This window comes from Rhopilema esculentum, chromosome 14, assembly GCF_057945365.1.
Source record: "Rhopilema esculentum isolate cy_ngs chromosome 14, ASM5794536v1, whole genome shotgun sequence".
Taxonomy (NCBI): domain Eukaryota; kingdom Metazoa; phylum Cnidaria; class Scyphozoa; order Rhizostomeae; family Rhizostomatidae; genus Rhopilema; species Rhopilema esculentum.
In genome coordinates this window covers 6,423,474-6,442,048 of record NC_142828.1, presented here as the reverse complement: position 1 = coordinate 6,442,048, position 18,575 = coordinate 6,423,474, and the positions used below count along the sequence as shown (strand labels likewise).

Here is an 18,575-nt window from a genome sequence, read left to right as displayed (position 1 = left end):
AACTGACCCGACCTCTGTTCCACAGAACTGAACCGAACTCGGAGTAAGGTTAGGAACAATGATTTAATTTTGCGTCATTAACCAAGAGAAGAGTTTAAACATATGATTGAGCTAATCAAATGATTGGATTTTCTCTAGCAAACGAAACCGATATGGTATTATTGTGGAAGGTCTTAGCTGTCACCGTCGTAATGAAGGCCAAGAAGAAGGGATAACCTTTGTGACATGAACCATTAAAACTTGAGGTAAAACGTTGCCAGTGGCTGTCGCGAGGTCTTGGTATTTTCAGATTATTTACAACTGACATTGAAATCTGAAAACGTAAAATTCAAAGATACTTTATAAAGATCTTTACCTTTGAAATATCGACGGATCAGGTATCTACTAACTTTATCATGTTTATGCCCCAGTTTGCTAAAATATGACGTGTTTCTTTGCTATTATATAGAGAGTGCTTGTACATCACCACTGCTGGTTAAATATGACGTAATGTATACAGTTTTAGCATTTTCAAATAGGACTAGAGTGCTAAGTAACATTCTCTGTAGCATAACTAACTAACAATCACACACCTTCTAAGTACTCCACCAAGTAACGATGCATTGAGACATTCCGGATGGTTGATTCTTCGCCGAATTTCTCCTACTGTTACCCTATACTTTGTATTTGAACTAAGCAATGACAGCCGGCCAGGAACAGAACAGAAAACCTCATTATCGCTGGCAGGGAAGGAAAAGGAGGCAGGGGTTTCCATGAATGCTGAGTCATCATCGGGCTCTCTTTTGATTTCTGTTGAGGAACGTAGTAAAGATGCAGTTTATTTATGTTGCAATGCCTTCTGTAATTATAAATGATGCAGTTTAATATATTGACGAACGAGCAGTGTAACTAAATCTAGGGGTTACATCCTGTATAATTAAGCAAACTCTATATACTTCAAATGGTTCTGGTAAAAAACAACAGTAACACTACAATCAACCTTATTGCTGAAAACATTACACCAAATTTTGATCAAACAAGGCTAGGCTCTATGTCGCTTGAAGAAGGATTTAAAAACTTGGGTTGATGGGAACAGATTAATTGATAGCGAGACTGTAGATGATTTACAGAAATAGATTGGCGGGAAGTTTGATTTGAATAAAAATTGGAGTTTGGAGTTGAAGACAAAAACGTCTCATCTTTGAGAAGCTGAACCCGCCAGGCTTCACATCTTCTAGACACCTGTAAATTAGTGCCTGTTAGTGCTTCAGTACTCTTGATCTATTAGCATGCTAAGTACTTCGGTATAAGAAAATATCCGATAATATTTAGCATGCAGGGACTTGGCTGGTTAACTCTATCGTTTGAGTAGGAGTATTCGAAGTTACGTAAAGATGTAATGCCTTTACAGCAATAGATGTGAACATTTATGTGTAGTCTATGGAGGATTTTGAGCACTTACTTACCATGAAAACTGTAAGGATCATCAGACCTCAGGCTAAGTAACGTGTCATTTGACGTTATCTGTAAGAAAATGAATCAGGGTCAGACGAGAAGTGATATAAACTCGTAGCTGCTATGGGAAATTAAACGCTACAGATTCTACAATTTTGGTCCTTTTTGGCCATGAAGGATTAACGATGCCTTTTTATCCACATATGGAGACTAAGACAGTTTGTCACACCCTAAAATAACTTTGTGGAAACAGTTTAGTCCATATGGCACATCAATAGGGGTTGGTCAATTCGTAATTCTGTTTGTATCAAGCAAGCCACCTTGATACTACACAGTTTGAACTTTGAGAGCAATTGTCTAAGAAAAATGTTACCAAAAAAGGTTGCTGTTAAAAATTTACACATGCTCTTTCACTTTCATAGGTCATGAAAACTCTGTTGATATGCTGTTTAAAAATGTGAAGATTTGAACAAAACAATGCTCACTTTTCTGAAATTTATCTCGTTATTAACGCTTAAAAAATAAGAAATTATTTCAACAAGCTTAAAAAATACGCTATTGCTACCAAGTGATAAATCAACATTCTTTTAATTCGAACACCATTAATTTTTCAAACTTTCAAATTTTTCAAACTAAATCGACTATGAGCCAGGAGTTTCCTTTAAAGATTGAAAGAATAGGTGTAGATGATCTCTGAGCGATAAAATTGATCGCTGTTGTTCAAAAATGACGTTTTGTTTTTCGTTTAATTTTGTTTCGTTTAATTTCATATATTTCTATATGCAGTCAATATATCTATCAGGAGGAAACAAGGCAAAGAACATACTAAGTCGTTTCAGGAGACACTGTAATGAGGTAAGTTCATTTCTAATATAATTCAGTAGCTGTAGGCGCAGTAGTAACATGTATCACTCACATTGACGCCATGCACTTATGGCTAAAACACTTAAGCAATTGTTCAATAGCTTTTTAGGCTTAAACAAAAACCAACAGTCTTTTTGGTTTTCTCTTTTTTACCATGGAAAAAGAACCTGAAAGCAAATCCAAACGACACATTTCGAAAGATAAAATAAAAATCAATTTTTTTCGTATAGGTAAATTTGTGCGTCCTCTATGGCGCCTTTGTACTGGCAATGTTTTCCCTCTTCAAAGTGCGCGGATGGAGGTCCACAAACCACAAACATTTAGCTTAAATCCTCAAAGGATTGCTGGAAAACAGAATCTTGACAGGGCTAACTTTACCGATGGGCTCACGAAGTGGGTAGTTCATACACATGGACGTTCCAAATATCCCATTTCTTCAAAAACATGGAGGTCTGGTCTGTCTAGCATAGCTGAGGGGTTCATTAAAAATACTTTTGTATTACACATACACATTGCATAGACCTCAGGGAAAAATGTAACACACACTATTCCTTTGAAACAAATTCACTAAATGTTTGAATTTCTAGCTTTTATCAAAAAAATTTTGATGAAACTATGATTCAATTAAGACATGCTACTGTAGATGTGAAAAATGGGCTGGGATTATTAGAATAAATATATCACGAACATATAAGACAATAAGGCACTAAAGGGGAATAAGTCAGACAGGTTAAGAGGGCAGTCTTGAGTGTTCTTTTTAAAATGCCTTATCGATGGGTAGTGGTTGTATTAATTCTTGGGTTAACCATATCCAGAAGCTTTTATGTGGAAGTCTCCAGACTGACGAAATTCCTGCATTATACAATGCAAAAAACAAGGCTTAATGTATAAACGTCACGGCTACAATTCTCTGCACAATTAATTGTGATGTGAATGCACAGTGGAATACAAATTTGCCATTAAGGTTTGCCGTAGTGGTTTTTTATGGCAATTAAACTTGGTATGGTCTGTCTGAATAGTAATTTGTTCATTCAGCTTGGGTTGTGAAAGTAAGCGTCATAGATACACATGTTGTCTCAGACAAAAATCTTTTGCAACGCCTCTGCAGCTTGCATATATAACTCGCATATATATTGCAAAACAATAAGATTTGTTTTTGGCCAAAAAGGCAATAAGCCACCTAGCAGAAAGGTAGCAAAAAATACTACGGATTTTCAACCTCAATTAACCAGACAGGAATTGCTACAGTTCGTGGCAAAGCATTGTCACAAGGCAGAGAGCTGGATGCTTGAATAACAAATATTAATGAATATCAAATATCATTTTCATTGCTTAAAACTTTTCAATGCTACATCAGATGTCAGAGAATAGACCCTCAAAAAATAATCTACCAAGTCTTTTTGCTTTTACACTTAAGATGTCGAGGATACACTAATATACTTTTAATCATCGCATGAAAGAGGCCTATTACCTTCAAAATATTCAAACTTTGTTTGATGTTGACTATGAAAACAGCTAATGCAAACTTACTGCAATTCAGTCTCAAATCCAAAGAAAGACTGGTACAGAAAAATTCCTATTATTGTCAGTAAGGCCAAAGGTAAGCTTCAAAGATCTGCCTGGGGTGCTGCAAGCCGGCTGTTTGAGTCCTCTGGTGTTTATGTTCTCTTTTCATACTGTGTCATACTGTTATATATATATAGTAATATTTAATATACATTCACATACATACATACATGTATATATTGGCAGCTTGGTTGATATTTGTACTGTTCTAAAGGTCTTTGAAAGTGTTAATTCTTGCCTTTGTCACCGGTTTAGGCCACAGGTCACCAAACGTTAAAGGATCTCTTTTAGAGAACTTGCTAATTGAGCAGTAGGAAAGGAGCAGACATAATAGAGCTGCCATTTAACTTATAACACAGTTGTTACGTACTGTTCATGATGACGGATTCTATCTCAAATGAATAGAGTTAAACATAGCAATGGATCCCATTTATTCTTGAAAATCGAGAACTTTTTTTCTAAACTAGACAGGAATTGATAAAATGACGAAAGAAAGTTGCGAGAAGTTGCTAAGAGATGCATGTTGTTTTTTGCTACATCCAGAGTTACTAGTTGCTGTAACGTCAAATTTATGCTGCCCACACTGTTTGTGCATCAGCAATAAGTCTGCAAAAGCAAGTAAACATATCTAGCCCTTATGTTCTATGCCCTTCAGTTAAGGGTTTTCAATAAATTGGTTATAAGTGTAATTAACTTATGCATAATAATGAGATTTCAATTCGTAACCGAACATCTAATAAAAGTGCCAATCGCATATCTTCTCAGCAGCAGATCCAACGCTATTAACGCGAGCACGCAACTCCTGGATCAAACGATAGGCGATAGCTAACGGTTTTGTCTAGCTAGAATTCTTCAGCAATAAATCTTGCGTGACATATCCACAGTTAACTATAGTGGGCTTTGTTTGGCTTATCGTCGAGTCGAGGCTCAATGCTGGTACATAATGAGGCCTTTGTGCAGTGCATACAGTATCTAGTAATTCAATGTTTCCTGTTCTATGTATTTTACTCCGTTTGATGGTAAATTCGCTAAATATTCAAAAGCCAAGATTTAATCCAGCATCATCCGAGAAGTTCTTACAATATTTATCGGACTTAAAAGGATTGTTATTATTATTACTGCGGGGCAGCTTGATGTCATCTATAAATAGCACAATGATGCCTAGCCAGCTAGGTATATTTCCAGACAGGCAGCCAAGCTAATCTTTGCGGTAAACAATTGAGTTTATGGCATTTTGCAAGCTTATTCATCAGACTGGATACCAGGTTTAACGCTGTTCTATGTTTATGCATGTTGCTTGGTATTTGAAACTCATAAGCGGGTTAGGAACCCAAACTCTTTTCGCGATAAGAGATGACATGGTAAAGGCCGATTTCCATTTGACACTTTGTGCGCGCGGGCGTAGCGCCCAAATCTGAGCATGCGTAGCTTTGTGCTGCTGTCAAGTGGCCGAGCGCACAAAAAAGTTGAGACCCTGTCAACTTTCTGGCGCTCACAGCGGACGCAAAATCGAGACCACTTGATTTTAATTACGCATGCTCAGAATTGGGCGCTACGCCCGCGCGCACAAAAAATGGCAAATGGAAATCGGCCTTAACTCCCAAAATGAATTTATTACTCTCGAGATCTAATCAAAGAAAGGCCTTGCCTCAGCTTTCATAGAAGGGGATGCATTTGATGAATCCAAGGGCTTGATAATTAAGTTATTGGCTTATATAGTCCAATGAACGGAAGGAATGACCTGACAGCTCGTAATAACGTTTTTATAGAAAGGACTCTTAAACAGTTTTACGCCGCTTGTACCACTAGGCTGTTTCATTTGAATTCCTTCAGAATAAAGAAGAGAGAGATCAACCGGTGACAATTAACCTTCGTGCAGCCGCTTCCTGGGTGAACACACACGTCTCACAAGGAGAGTTTGCTCTTCTTGCAAAACCACAGTAAGTCTCCTAAAAACCACTAGGAAAGTTTTACCACAAAGCCAGAGAAAAATAAAACCGATAACTTTGTACCGGACACATGTTAAGATTTAATATCAAATTTATCGAAAGGCATTTTCCCCTATCAAATCATTGGTAACACCTCTTAAAATTTAACCGTTTATAAACTGCACATTATAAAACTTTGCAGCATGCTATAAGTTTATAGACTCGTAAGGTAAGTTGCCTAATGATGACATTGAGCTTAAAACCTGGAGTGCCAACTAGGAACCCTTCTGTTCTCAAGACCAAATCATGTTTAGCTCTGCCTATACGACATAATATACTCTATGACAGACCAGTATAAAACCGTTGTAACTTAAATGAACACTTAAAATAAAATAGAATTTCGATTTGACAAAAATAGAATGAAATACAAGAGTTCGAAAACTTAGTTTTTGAGCAACTTTCATACCAATCTCATAAATTGGCAACGAAGACACGATATGAGCCAATTCTTTCGTGGCTCATGTTGTAAGTCAGTGTAAGTCCCGCCCGTCAACCAGTCACATTTGCGGGAAAATATCGTTTTAAAAGGGAAAATATCGTTTTAAAAGGGATATTTTGCATAGGGGAGGTTGAAACCTTTGGCTATGTTTAAAAAGGCATGTTGAGTTAATTTCCCTACCTTAGTTATATAACCTCCCGCGTCAGTTCGACTTAATATAGTTAACAGTTAAGCGTTTACACTTTTTTTATAAGAATACACTTTATAAGAACAATGAGGCTCGATTTGCCTAAAAAATATAAAAAAAGGCTAGAACATGTTCAGCTTCAGATGAGAAATTAAAAAAAAAACAATTCGCTTTTGAAATTCGCAAGCACTCAACTACTGTACCGACATTCTCTTGACAAAAAAAACTTTGATGAGTTTGTCTATAAACACTAGCAGTCATTGCTTTATTTTAAAACTTCACCCAGTAAAACGTCTTAGAAACTGAATACAGCATGTAACTTCTCAAATATTTGCAAAAAAACAATCTTAAAAATAGGAAAATTTTAAGAACATTTGAGCCTAGAATTATCAAAAAGTTAAGAGCGTCGAGGGTCGGCAAAAATTATCTGGTTCTTATAAAAAATGAGTGTAAGGCAAAATGTCACGGTGCCACTTGGACCGGTTTTCTATCTGTTAACTTTGCGTGAATTACGTGATACATTAGCAAAATCTTTTGGCACGGTTGATCTTTTTCTTTAAGTTAACTTGAATTGTGTGACATCAAATCTTGATAACCCTCCTTAACCTTAGTCAAGTGGACGATACACAATAATACACCGTTAGAAAACGCAGAGCCGTGGAAACAATTCATTTAAAATTTTAAATTTTGCATACGCGTGTTGAAATTTTAATCTCTAAAAGTGGAAAAGCATTATTCTAACCCACTACTGGCTACACGTTTCATTTCATAAGGACCAATAAATTTAAGTTCAGGCTGATTGTTCTCAATTTTTACAAAAATCTGAGGCTGGATTGTTCTCGATTTTATAGGGTATAAGCAGTGCAATTGCTGTTCAAGCCTCATTTGCCAACAAAGTGCGCGAGACAACTTTCATTTGCCGCCATGTTTGAATATTTACCGAAGAAGCACCCACACATGGCTAATAATCCTCGTTTTAAAGATAAAACGTTGTTCAAAATTGCATTTTACAGTGGCTCAGCCTCAGCTTGTTCTCAATTTGTTCTAAACTTTTAACAAATTTGGAGTGTAGTTAAATTTTTTCTTATAAAAAAGAGTGTAGTTTTCTATTCAGAGGACAGGCGCATAGCAACACCCAGGTCGAACGAATAAACGCCAGACAGGTCTTCGCTAGTTTGGTACATACGCATTTTTAATAAGAAACAAATTTCATTTTGTGCTGATATTGGTGCTTAAAGTTTAATAAAAGGCTCTCAAATATCAAGTTTTAAAGAGCTTAATTTTACAAACATAAAAAGTATTACCACGGGGAAGAAATCTAGAGAGTCTCACGGATTCTATTTTCCAATTGTCAATTTAACAGGAAATGAGTCCCTCATTAACAAAGAATCAAGTCTAACTCAACTTTAAAATATTCGATTATGTAAGATTGAACGTGACCAGTAATAACATTTTCTTAAGCTTTTTGGCCATCTTAAGGGGTTTGTTATAGACAGTTTGTTATAAAAAATGAGTATAGTCCCGCACCGTTAACTTTGCCTTTTAGCAAACTTCGTTAACACTGCAGTCACGATTCACAAGTATTTGCTAGCCGATCTGTAAAGTTTTCTCTCTCATCAAAATCGCTATATTTGATAGTCTGTTCATTCCCATTCTTTTGGAAATACCAGTGGTAGCTTAAGGTCGTGAATGTCTCTTTCTTCAAAGGAACCTCTTAGATATCGTTTTTATAAATATTTTGTAAACATGAGTTCCGAAAATGACGGTGCTATTAACTCAGCAAGAGAAATTTCCGTAAATTCTAAAATAACTTTTTCAACTTTTATGTCAATTTTCATAGCAGCTACATTTTGTTGTTAAATTTCCCTCGAAGATTATCTCTCGCGGACAAAATCTCAGGTAAAAAGATGGAAGTGGTATTTAGTATTAGTGAATAATGGGACGATTGATCGGTCTCGTGTTATCATGATTTGTACTTGATGTTAAGCATAATAGTGAGGTCGTCGCCTGCCTAGAAACAAACGTTTATTATAAGGGATATGGGAAATAATTTTGAACCAGACATAATCTTGCGGTGAAAGGGTCCGTGATCCGTAAAATGTCAAGTAAGGAGAAGTAGGGTTTTTAAGCATGATATCAAAATTTGCGCACTTTCACGAGCCTCAGGTTTTTGAATCATTTTTCCTTTCCGCTTTTGATAAGAAAATGCTTTATTCTCTTGCATTCATCTACCTTGATTAATATTTTGAATCAGAAAATAAATAACTATTTTGCAAGAAAAAAACATTTCCTATTTTGATAAGACGCAAAGTGTGCGCACCATAAGCAATTGTATTAGGGCATGCAATTACATCTCTTCTCCATGAATCAGCTGATACTTGTAAAAAGGCCGATTCATTCTTAAAACTTATCGATCAAAATAGTTTAAAAAGCTACGGAAGGACATTGCAACTTTAAAAAAAGATTTCCGGTGATTTAGGAAAATGTGGTAAAATGTGATGTAGTTTTTCTCCACGGACAAATTCATGCTTCAGATCAAAGCTTCAGAATGGTCGTCCAGTTACCCTAAATCATTCAGACGTTCTCTGCACCCAGGGTCTGACTAGCAGCAGGCCCAACAGCTATACGTAATTCAACTACTCAAATTTGAAGCCAACTGCAAACATTTACAGCTCTCGAGGAGTCCCAAAAATTGATCCCTAGATGTCCCGTTACTTGAGACACATCTCTTCGGTCAAGAGGTTACGAAACAAACCTTAGCTGATGTGCTATTTTGCAAAATAAATGTATAACAGACGAATTATGAGTGGTTAGCAACTATTGAAGATTATGCGGCGGTAGCTCATTTCGACCGCGATCTATTCACTTTCCATTAGACACAGGACTGAATAAACCATTTACTTCTAATATGCTGACTGTAGGCAAAGTGTCAAATTATTTTTTGTCGAAAAACGTAAGCTGCATTATCAAACCTTTCATGTGTCCATAAATCAAAGCTTTCACATGGCCTTAGCTTAAAAGAAATTGGTTGGATTACTGCATGTTTGAGTTACGGCCGTTTTTACGAAATCTGGATAGTTTTGATGGCAACATAAGACCTTTGAAATGATTTTATGAGCAAAAATTGGGTGAAAACATTTAGGTGAAAACAAGGGACTTCCCAGGACTAGATTACTTTTTGGAGCTTTCAGTTTCAACTTGGTGACAATCCTGTTAAAGAGCTCTAAAATTTTTGAATTGTAAGTTTTTAAAGCGCTCTGGAAACATGGGTTTTCAAGTCAAAAATTAATCTTCTTTTCTTCAGTGTGAATGCTTTACTTGCTGTGATTGCGGGTTCTCGTCTAATCTCTTGGCACAAAGGCATTCCCGTTTCTTGATTCTTTGTAACTAAGTTAGGCAGATAAGTAAGGAAAAGGTAAGAAATTCAATTACCTCTCGCGGTGTTGATAAACCTTCGGTCGAAATACTGTCCAAACTATCCCTGCTACCACTGGAACTTTTGTAAGAATCTGATCTGGTCACTTTAGGACTTGATTTAACGTTGGTAAGCATTGCAAATGCCGGGGAGTTTCCATCTCCTTTCGCCCTGCCTGAGTAGACATAACTTCCGAAAGAGTTAAGATCATCGAATTCTTGGTTATTGGACGCAGATAACGTCTGCCCGTTTTGACTTTCGCTTGCTACCACCATACTGTTGTGAGGGAGTTGCCCGTGCGACGTCGCGTGATAGCTCTGAAAATTATTCTCACGGCCTGGCCAAGATTGGAATCGAATGTTAGGAGATGGTGGTAGGCTGGAACTGTGATAATGCACGGCACTGTATGTGCCTTGTGGATGATAGTCGACTAAATGAGGCGGCGATTGGTAGTGAGTACCAGGATAAACTGCGGGAACTTGGCTTGGTCCGAAGTGCTGCTGGACACTTGGTACTAGCATGTCACTCGCCATTTGACACTGATTCTGTGCTGCTCCAGGTAGATGCTGAGGGAACGAGCTGACACCACCACTGTTTGACGAATATGAAGATGGGTGATACCGTGCATGCACAGCTCTTGACTGGTAAACTGCTACCTGGTTGCTGTTTCCTGTTGAATTGTCCCTACTCCAGCTGTCTACCTACAGAAGGAAAGATAGATGAGAGGAGACCCGGTCTAGAAGGAGAGCACTGCAGACCGACGCGACTGCATGACAAGTCCAACTAATAACATCGAGACCTCTTGTGGTTTGACTATTATTTTCAGTGTCAGGGGTCACGTAAATAAGCCTGATGTAAAAAACGGTGTATTCATCAAAATGTTGTATTAAAATACGACTTGATTTGCCAGTCTAAATCAAAATAAGCCTTCTGTGAATTTTTATATCCATTCAGACAAAACAAAAGGCAGATAAGAGTGCGCTCCTTGGAAGAAATCTATTGTATAAACTTAGACTTGAAAAGAATTTTGGACAGAGAGCAAAACTAAAACTACAGACCTTTGACGAAGTTATATGAATCTGTAGCCACTTAGTACTTAAATTGAAGGCACAGTTTTGTTGAATTGTATTCTGCTCTTAAACTGTGCATACAATGGGTAGATATTTATTTTTCATTAGGTATATGAGGGCAGTTGAAACAATGATCGCTATAACAAAGCGGCAACGTGAGGTTACGGTCGTTGAGAAAAATATGTAGTTCGAGATTGGAACGTTGAATATCTTCTAACAGGGGTCTCGGTTTCAATGAATTATCAACTGGAAACGCAAAGGAGATGCACCCAATAACATGGGATGTAGGACTCCGGGAATGGTCCCCACCATAACGTTCCTATACCCAATCCAAATAAAAATGCAAAACTTTCTTTAAATAGCTATTTAATGTGTATTTACATATTTTTTCTTGAAGGGGATTGGAGTTATCCACTACAACCCCGCCATCCCTGGTCACGATGTTGTGGCAGAGAAATGGTCTTGGGATTCCTATAAACAGAGATGCATTCATAGGGTTCAAGAGCGTCGCGGTGACAACTTTAGGGGTGATCAAAGATACAAATTTCCGACAAATTTTGCAAAAAAGATAGTAAAAATTCGGTGTAACCTATTGTTTTGAAACGTTCAATCTGTTTTTCCAAAAAAAATCAGACTAATTCAGGGGGCTATCGACCCCCTAACCACAACACCACTGCATAGGGTTTAAGGAAAATATTATTCCTTAGGCGCCTAAAAACGAATAAAGAAATTCATACATCAAATCTGGAGGCGACTGGAGGTTAGCGAGAAACATTGTAGTAAATGTTGTTAACTATTATTTTTATAAAATGAGGTTGGGGATGCCGTAAAAACGATTATCTCTGGGCACCAGCATCGAGTCAGTAAGTTTATGGCTACATTAACATTTCTGGCTGACAGAACATATTGATTTGAAAAATCTCCATGATGATATTCTTGGCCTAAAGTGTAGGTGTCCGTAATATCTCAAAAACGGCTACACGCGAAGTAATAAAACTGTAAACAAATTTGGTCTTTTTTAACAAAAATGATTAATTAACAGTATCAAATCCTTTTTATCAATTCGATATGACTATTTTATCCTACCGGTATGACGTGAAATATGATCAAGAGAATTTAAGACGAATTCAAGCGAAGAAATTCAGCCTGAAATGCGGTTAGGCAGCCTAGGTTTTTGGACCTGTGATCGATATCAGGTTGGCTTGGGCGCGTCCACAGTGTGATCAGCTCATCTGTGGTTTTGCTGCAATGATCAAGAATAATGCATTTCTGTGCTTGGATTGCGCCACTGTTCTGTATGGATTGACAATGTCCCGGAATCAGTTACACGCTTTTTTAAAAGGACGAGTTAATTGAAGTTCAGGGTTCTCAATTCTCTAAAAAATCTGAGGTTGGACTTAATTTGTTCTTAAATTATTAGATTGTAAGCAGTGCAATTGCAACCTCAGTTTGCTCTTAACTTTTCACCAATTTCGAGGCTGGTGTTCTCGGAAAATTGTTCTAATAAGAATTTATTGTTTACTAATTCATTTTATCTTTTATTAGAAGGTCATTGCCATTTTTGAATATCTGGCATTTTATGCGTACCACGAACAAAAACCAATAGCACTGATAGATAACCTGGAACCTACAATCCCGGACAAAAATGTTGAGACAAAATGCAATTTTTGTAATTTTCTACTTTACCTTGCCCCTGTAAATTCTTATCCCCCCTTTCCCCCCAAAGCAATGTTGGATTTGTAGTTCTATCATTTTTGCTTCAAGATTATGCATTCAACATTGAATTGGGGGAGGGGAAAAGCTATTTTTCAAAGGAAAAAGAAAAGATACAGTTTTCTTGAAAAGTCCCAACTATTTTTGTCCGGGATTGCAGGTCTCAAATCAAACTGAAACGGGACTCGAGCTGGGTGGAATGCTAATTCTTAAAAAAATTTGCAATTAATAATCAATGGAGTATGTAGCATATGATAATACTATCTAACTGTAAAAAACCAATCATTTATCATGGAATCAGTTGATTCCATACTTTTTTCTTGACGAAGCTTATATTTAAGCTGTAATTAAAAAGTTCGCTAAATTATCATGCTTGTCATAGATTCAACCTGCAAAACTGAGCTTTGGGATAAAGAGCCTTATCAAGCAGTTTGTCAAGTTATTCATAGCCAGGAACCATTTTGGTTTTTCTCTACGGAGTACAACAAAAGGGCAGGTATTCGACAAATGCCGGTCCTTTCTGTCTGCACGCAGACGGGTGCAACTAACAGGCCGTATTGTTTGTGAAGAGCCTGAACGCCAAACGAGTACGCCAAAGTCTACAATTATGATTAAAATCAGTCAAGCCAACCAGAAACATACGCTAAATAAATGCAAAATATAATTATTTGAATGAAAAGAGGCGTGTCTTGAACAAACCGTAGTCATTAGCATACTGCAGCACGGTTTGAACGGAAACCTGCTTGCTGGATTTGGCGGAAAAGGATCTCTCCTAAATAGCAGTATTATGGACAGTTTGTAGTAAATGCCGCGAGCAAACTATCTTGGAAAACTGAAATTGAGTTCTACTCAAGTTCTGCGGTCTTCTTGAACCGCAAGCGCTTCATTGCATCATTATTTTTCAAGAGCTATAATCTTCGAAAAATATCACAAATTTACAGGAGAAAAACAATTGAATCACATTCGTGTTAATACAAATGACTTGGCACCGATAAGAAAGCGTACAAAATCTCAGACAGTTGGTTTGAGTCTTACTGTTTTGTAAATAGCTGAAGGATTGGGTAGAGAAGAGCCCAAGTGCCCTAGAGAGAGAAACAAGTGTTTGTGGTGAACGTTTGGCAGAAAAACAGCAATGTGTTGTGAATCAAAAAAAAGAAGTGCTCATATAATGGATACTGAATGAATACTTGTAGAAGAACGAGAATGTATATCACTGATAAATGTATGAACAAAACTGGGGATGTAACAGAGCCCTGTGGAACACCAGAATTATTTATATAAGACAGAAGAAGAAGCCACAAAATCTAATGGCAATGGACATGTCACAAAGAAAGCTGTCAATCCACTTAATAAAGGTTTAGTTCAGTCTACACATGGGAATTTAAGAAAGAGGACGTTTGAGCTAGACACGATTACAGTCCTTACATTTACCGAGAGAGATCAATCTGCTCAAACCAAAGAATTCAAGAACAAAAGTCTAAGAGTAGCAGACGTTAACAGGTCACCATCAGATCTCGATTGACGAGAATCATACAGAAAGGAATTTATTGGTTTCAAGGAGAGTTAGAGCTGTTTGGTTGGTGATTGTCTCAATGGTTTTATGAATAAGAGTTATGATTGCGATTGGAAGATGGTTGGCGGGGTCAGACTTCTGTGCCCCTTCCTTTCGGAATAGAAATGCGGTCCTGCTCCTGTCTCAAGAAGGATGTTAATATTCCAAGAAAGTTGGAGATGATTTGATAAGAATCACGACATGTCTGAGGCAAGGTATTGGAAAATAATGCTGTTATACCTCCAGGGCCTTTAAACGGTGTGAAAAATTCTATTAGTGACATTGATAAATTTGAGGGGGGGGGGGGGGAGGTGGCAAGATTGTTATCCTTGGTAATCAAGATATGGCATGGGAACTTTTCATTAGTCCAAAGTTGTATTTTCTAGTTTATGAAAAATATGTTTACAGGTCTGTCATAAAGGGCACGATACCCTATTGGCAGGTCTGTGCACGGAGTAGCGACGTAGAGCCGTTCTGTTCTATAGCGAATTTCACAAAAAAGTGTATTCCTCTAGTTATACATCCAGCAAAGTTCGGTCGGAGTAAAGAGCTGCCTGAACCTCATCAAGGCTCCTGGCTTCCTAAAAAAATTGATAGGTCGTTTTTAGAAAAGCCACAAACTAGGAATACGAGTATTGCTTGATGGGGTCAAAACAAATATAGTTGGGCCTGCACGTATGAAAGCTGGGCCTAAAAGAAACGTGTAAAAAGAAGGCGGGTCATCCTACCTCAACTGTTTCAAATTTCAATACAACTAGTTGTTCCTGCATGGAGGATTCAATCAGAATTCTGACCATTCAAAAGGTTGGAGGAAAGAGAAGTCGCGACGTTTTGTGTGGGTACCGCCCAATTTTTCTGAATAGAATCTGTATTATTGATACTACAAAGGGTATCCTTCAGTCAAAGAGCATGAGTAATAACAACTCAGCTCAATGCGCATGCTCTTTGGCTGAAGGACAGGGGCTATCTGATTCCTATTGGTTGCCTGTACCGTAGCAGAGACATAAGTGGTCTCTTATCTAATAAATCAAATTCAACAATGCTCGCGCTAAATATTGCTGAGGTAAAGTACACACTGATTGGCTTACAAGACGTTTGTATAGGTCAAACATGTAGTGATTGACTTTCGAATGACCAGCAAATATTGGATACAGAAAACACGGACCCGATTAGTGTAGTCAGGAAAATACATGCTCTGTCTTGCGCACTCTGTCTTGAGCAGTCCAGATAAGAGCATGCACGATCCTACTTTATGTTCAGAGCATTTGCAGCTACAACCCTGAACAAATTTGTCAAGCTAAAGGATTCTTGTGCAATTTCCTACTCTACGTTGCCCCTGTAATAACCCACCTTCCCCGCCACCATCGATGTTGGGTTTCCTGAGAAGACTCAACAATTTTTGTCCGGGATTGTACAACCTTTACATAGCTGAAAACATCTATAACATTGATAAGAATCTCTTAATCCAAAATGTAGTTTCATTGACTTTTTTGTAACTCTGTTATAACAATGCGCTTGTATAGTTTAAAAGAATAAAGTGCAGAAGCTGCTTAGACGGTCCATATGTTAGTCCTAGCCATCTATTTCCCAGCCTGCTTTGAAGGCAAGCAGAGAGTCAGCTGTCTAGTTAAATATATTTGAGATCACCGGTCATTAAAATTGCGAGTTCTATTTATTTTGGTTGATTTTACTAAACAAAGCAATAAGTATACACTGATAGGCTGTCGGTTTTCAAAATGAGAAGAACAAAGAAAGGTTTTAAAACAATTTACAAACTAACGTTAAGTTTTAACTAGCGATACTAGATAAATGAATGGATTACTAATCGAAGCAATTGTGTACGAGAGTGAATCGGTAGAAAAATTGCTGATAACAAATTTCATTGCTCCTTGATGAAGACTTTAACTTAATCAAAGTAATCCCTCAAAAATCCTTCGCTTTTTTCCCAAGATTTGGCGTTTAGGCATTCTGAAAGAAGCCACTTTTATGGCTTTTGGTATACTTCTGAATTTATGCCACTTTAAAACTAAACGGTTTCAACGCTAAGTACACCCACAGGGATAGGAGACAAGGAGCTTGCAGGGTTGCGGTCTTCTTATTCAGGCACAATTTATTAAATTTCAGTCTGACTTCTATCCAAATGAAGCAATAAATTTCTGGCAAGATCCGAACTAAGCCGCTTACCCAAGAAATTTTAGCATCCGCGAGACCCATGTTAATGACCTTCCACAACTTAGGTTCAACTTCTGTCTACACAAAGCCTTTCAACGTAAAAGGCTTGTTTGCGCATCCTATAGAGTGTGTCAGGTGAAACATGAATCTGCAAATGAAGCAAAGTTTTCTTCGCAAGACTATGATTCGTGAGTCAGGGCCCATAGGTGGCCTTTGTCGTTCTGCTGCATTACATATTTCCTTTATTTCAATACAATGTAAAAAACTGTAGAAAACGTGGAAGATCGAATTTCCTGCGCGATATCACTTTTCAATCAATATCTTTGTCACTCCCATTTGATCTAACTCCGATTGTACACTGAATGCAATAATTCAACTCGATGAAAGGATAAAACTATTTAAATACCAGAATTATACCATCCTGTTTAAACATTATTTCCGTCATTGGCCTAGACATGGTTTGCAGTTATGTCACTTCCAATTGACACAATACAGTTATTACATAGTGCTTGATTATATGTTTAAGAAATGAATACATATTTAAATACAAGTTTTATTTCGTTAGATTAGCTCCTCAACAGTAATTAGACCCCCCTCCACTTTTGCCAAAACATGGCCCACATATTTTTCTAGAAATTGGCAGAGCTATATCATATTTTTGCCTAAGGAAAATACACCTGATACAACGCACTGAAACGAGGCAAAATTGTGTGGCCTAGCTGGTCACTCCCATTACTCTTTCACTCTGCAGTACCTGGCGCCGCCACTGCTCCTGAAACAAGCACTATTTTCTGAAAAAATTCAATTCATCAGACAGGAAAGTGGCTTCTTTTGCAAGAAATAGTATGCATTTTTGTCATGTTTATACATCGAAAAGGTCTTTGCAATCAAAAGTTTTTTCCAAATATTTCTTACATTTGTGGGGATTGGTAAGACCAATTTTATCAAATTTAGATATTTTTCCACCCTTATTCCGGACACTCACAAGTTTTAAATTCTTCCTGAACCATTGAATTGGGGTGTGGCATTTCAAGAAAGGTTTATCAATGGCCTTCATTTTGGTTTTTTTGCCGTATGACCGTTTCTAGAGGTGGTCTGCAATATGGTATCTCTAACTATATTTTCAAACAAGTCGCAAACGATTACACTGTCACAGATGATCAGGTATACAAAAACCTCTTCGAAAATTAAGTTTTCAAACAGGGACCAAATTTATCGAATTTCGCTAGCTGGGTGTTCATGTAATTTGCTCGCCCAAAATTGCTCGCCCAAAATTGCTCGCCCAAAATTGCTCGCCCAAAATTGCTCGCCCAAAATTGCTTGCCCAAAATTGCACGGCCAGAATTGCTTGCCCTGACTCGTTTCTAGTCAAGTAAATTGGCTCAGTATGTCATCTGCAAGTCTCTGGGTATCTTTCTTAAAGTGGAGAGTTACTTCTTCTGTAGGGAGGGTATCACAAGCCCGTCTACAGTCGGGGAGGTTCCCCTACTGTACTAAGGACGTGCATTGCATGTATTGAAAGTAGCATCTAATTACAATATCAGGTGATATCGGCATTCCACGAATATGTAACACAAGTTGCTTCCCATTCTTTTGCCCAGGTTTTGAAGCTATAAACCGATAAGTCTGAATTCTTCTCGCGATTCTGTTCAATACCTTTAAAGGTTGGACCAGTATCTTTTAAAGTGGGAATGAGAAACTGAAATGAATTACCAACTCAAAGCTTTGGATTTCTGGTATTTGGTGGTATGACGTCAATTTAATCGCGTCTGGTGCGGAAAGGAGAAGCCATTCGTCATAGTTGCAAACGTTGTTCTGTGGCCTTTAACTGGCACCCTGCAACTCTAAACTCTCTACGACAAGAGAAATACTTTGAAACTTCCGAGTTGCTACCAATAACAAGTAAAAGTGAGACCCTCGCGAAAAAGTTATAAAAAACAGTATCAGAAAAAGCCTTATTGCCCCCTTGGCTCTACAACCCTGAGTGAGACATAGATATCATGGATACAGTACTTGGTATAGTGTTATGAGCAAGGAAAAGGGGAGTGGGAAGCAAGGTTAAAGCTCTAAGCGAGGTTCCTGTTACTGGACTGAGGCTTCGGCAATTGACATATATTATGAACGACCGAACAGTTGTATTTCTATCATCGCCTAATTTAACCAAAAAGAAGCGTT

At 37.6% G+C, this 18,575-nt stretch overlaps 1 protein-coding gene across 4 annotated transcripts in view; it reads right to left on the bottom strand.

The window, feature by feature from the left end:
• Positions 1-18,575, bottom strand: part of LOC135696548 (uncharacterized) — a 71,587-nt gene that overhangs the window by 7,038 nt on the left and 45,974 nt on the right. For all 4 annotated transcript variants that reach the window (XM_065215974.2, XM_065215975.2, XM_065215976.2 and 1 more), the window contains 3 exons: positions 9,911-10,594; positions 1,446-1,503; positions 573-789 (listed from right to left, as the gene is read on the bottom strand). In XM_065215974.2, coding sequence (XP_065072046.1) covers positions 573-789; positions 1,446-1,503; positions 9,911-10,594 — 959 coding nt within the window. The remainder of the gene's footprint in view (positions 1-572; positions 790-1,445; positions 1,504-9,910; positions 10,595-18,575) is intronic.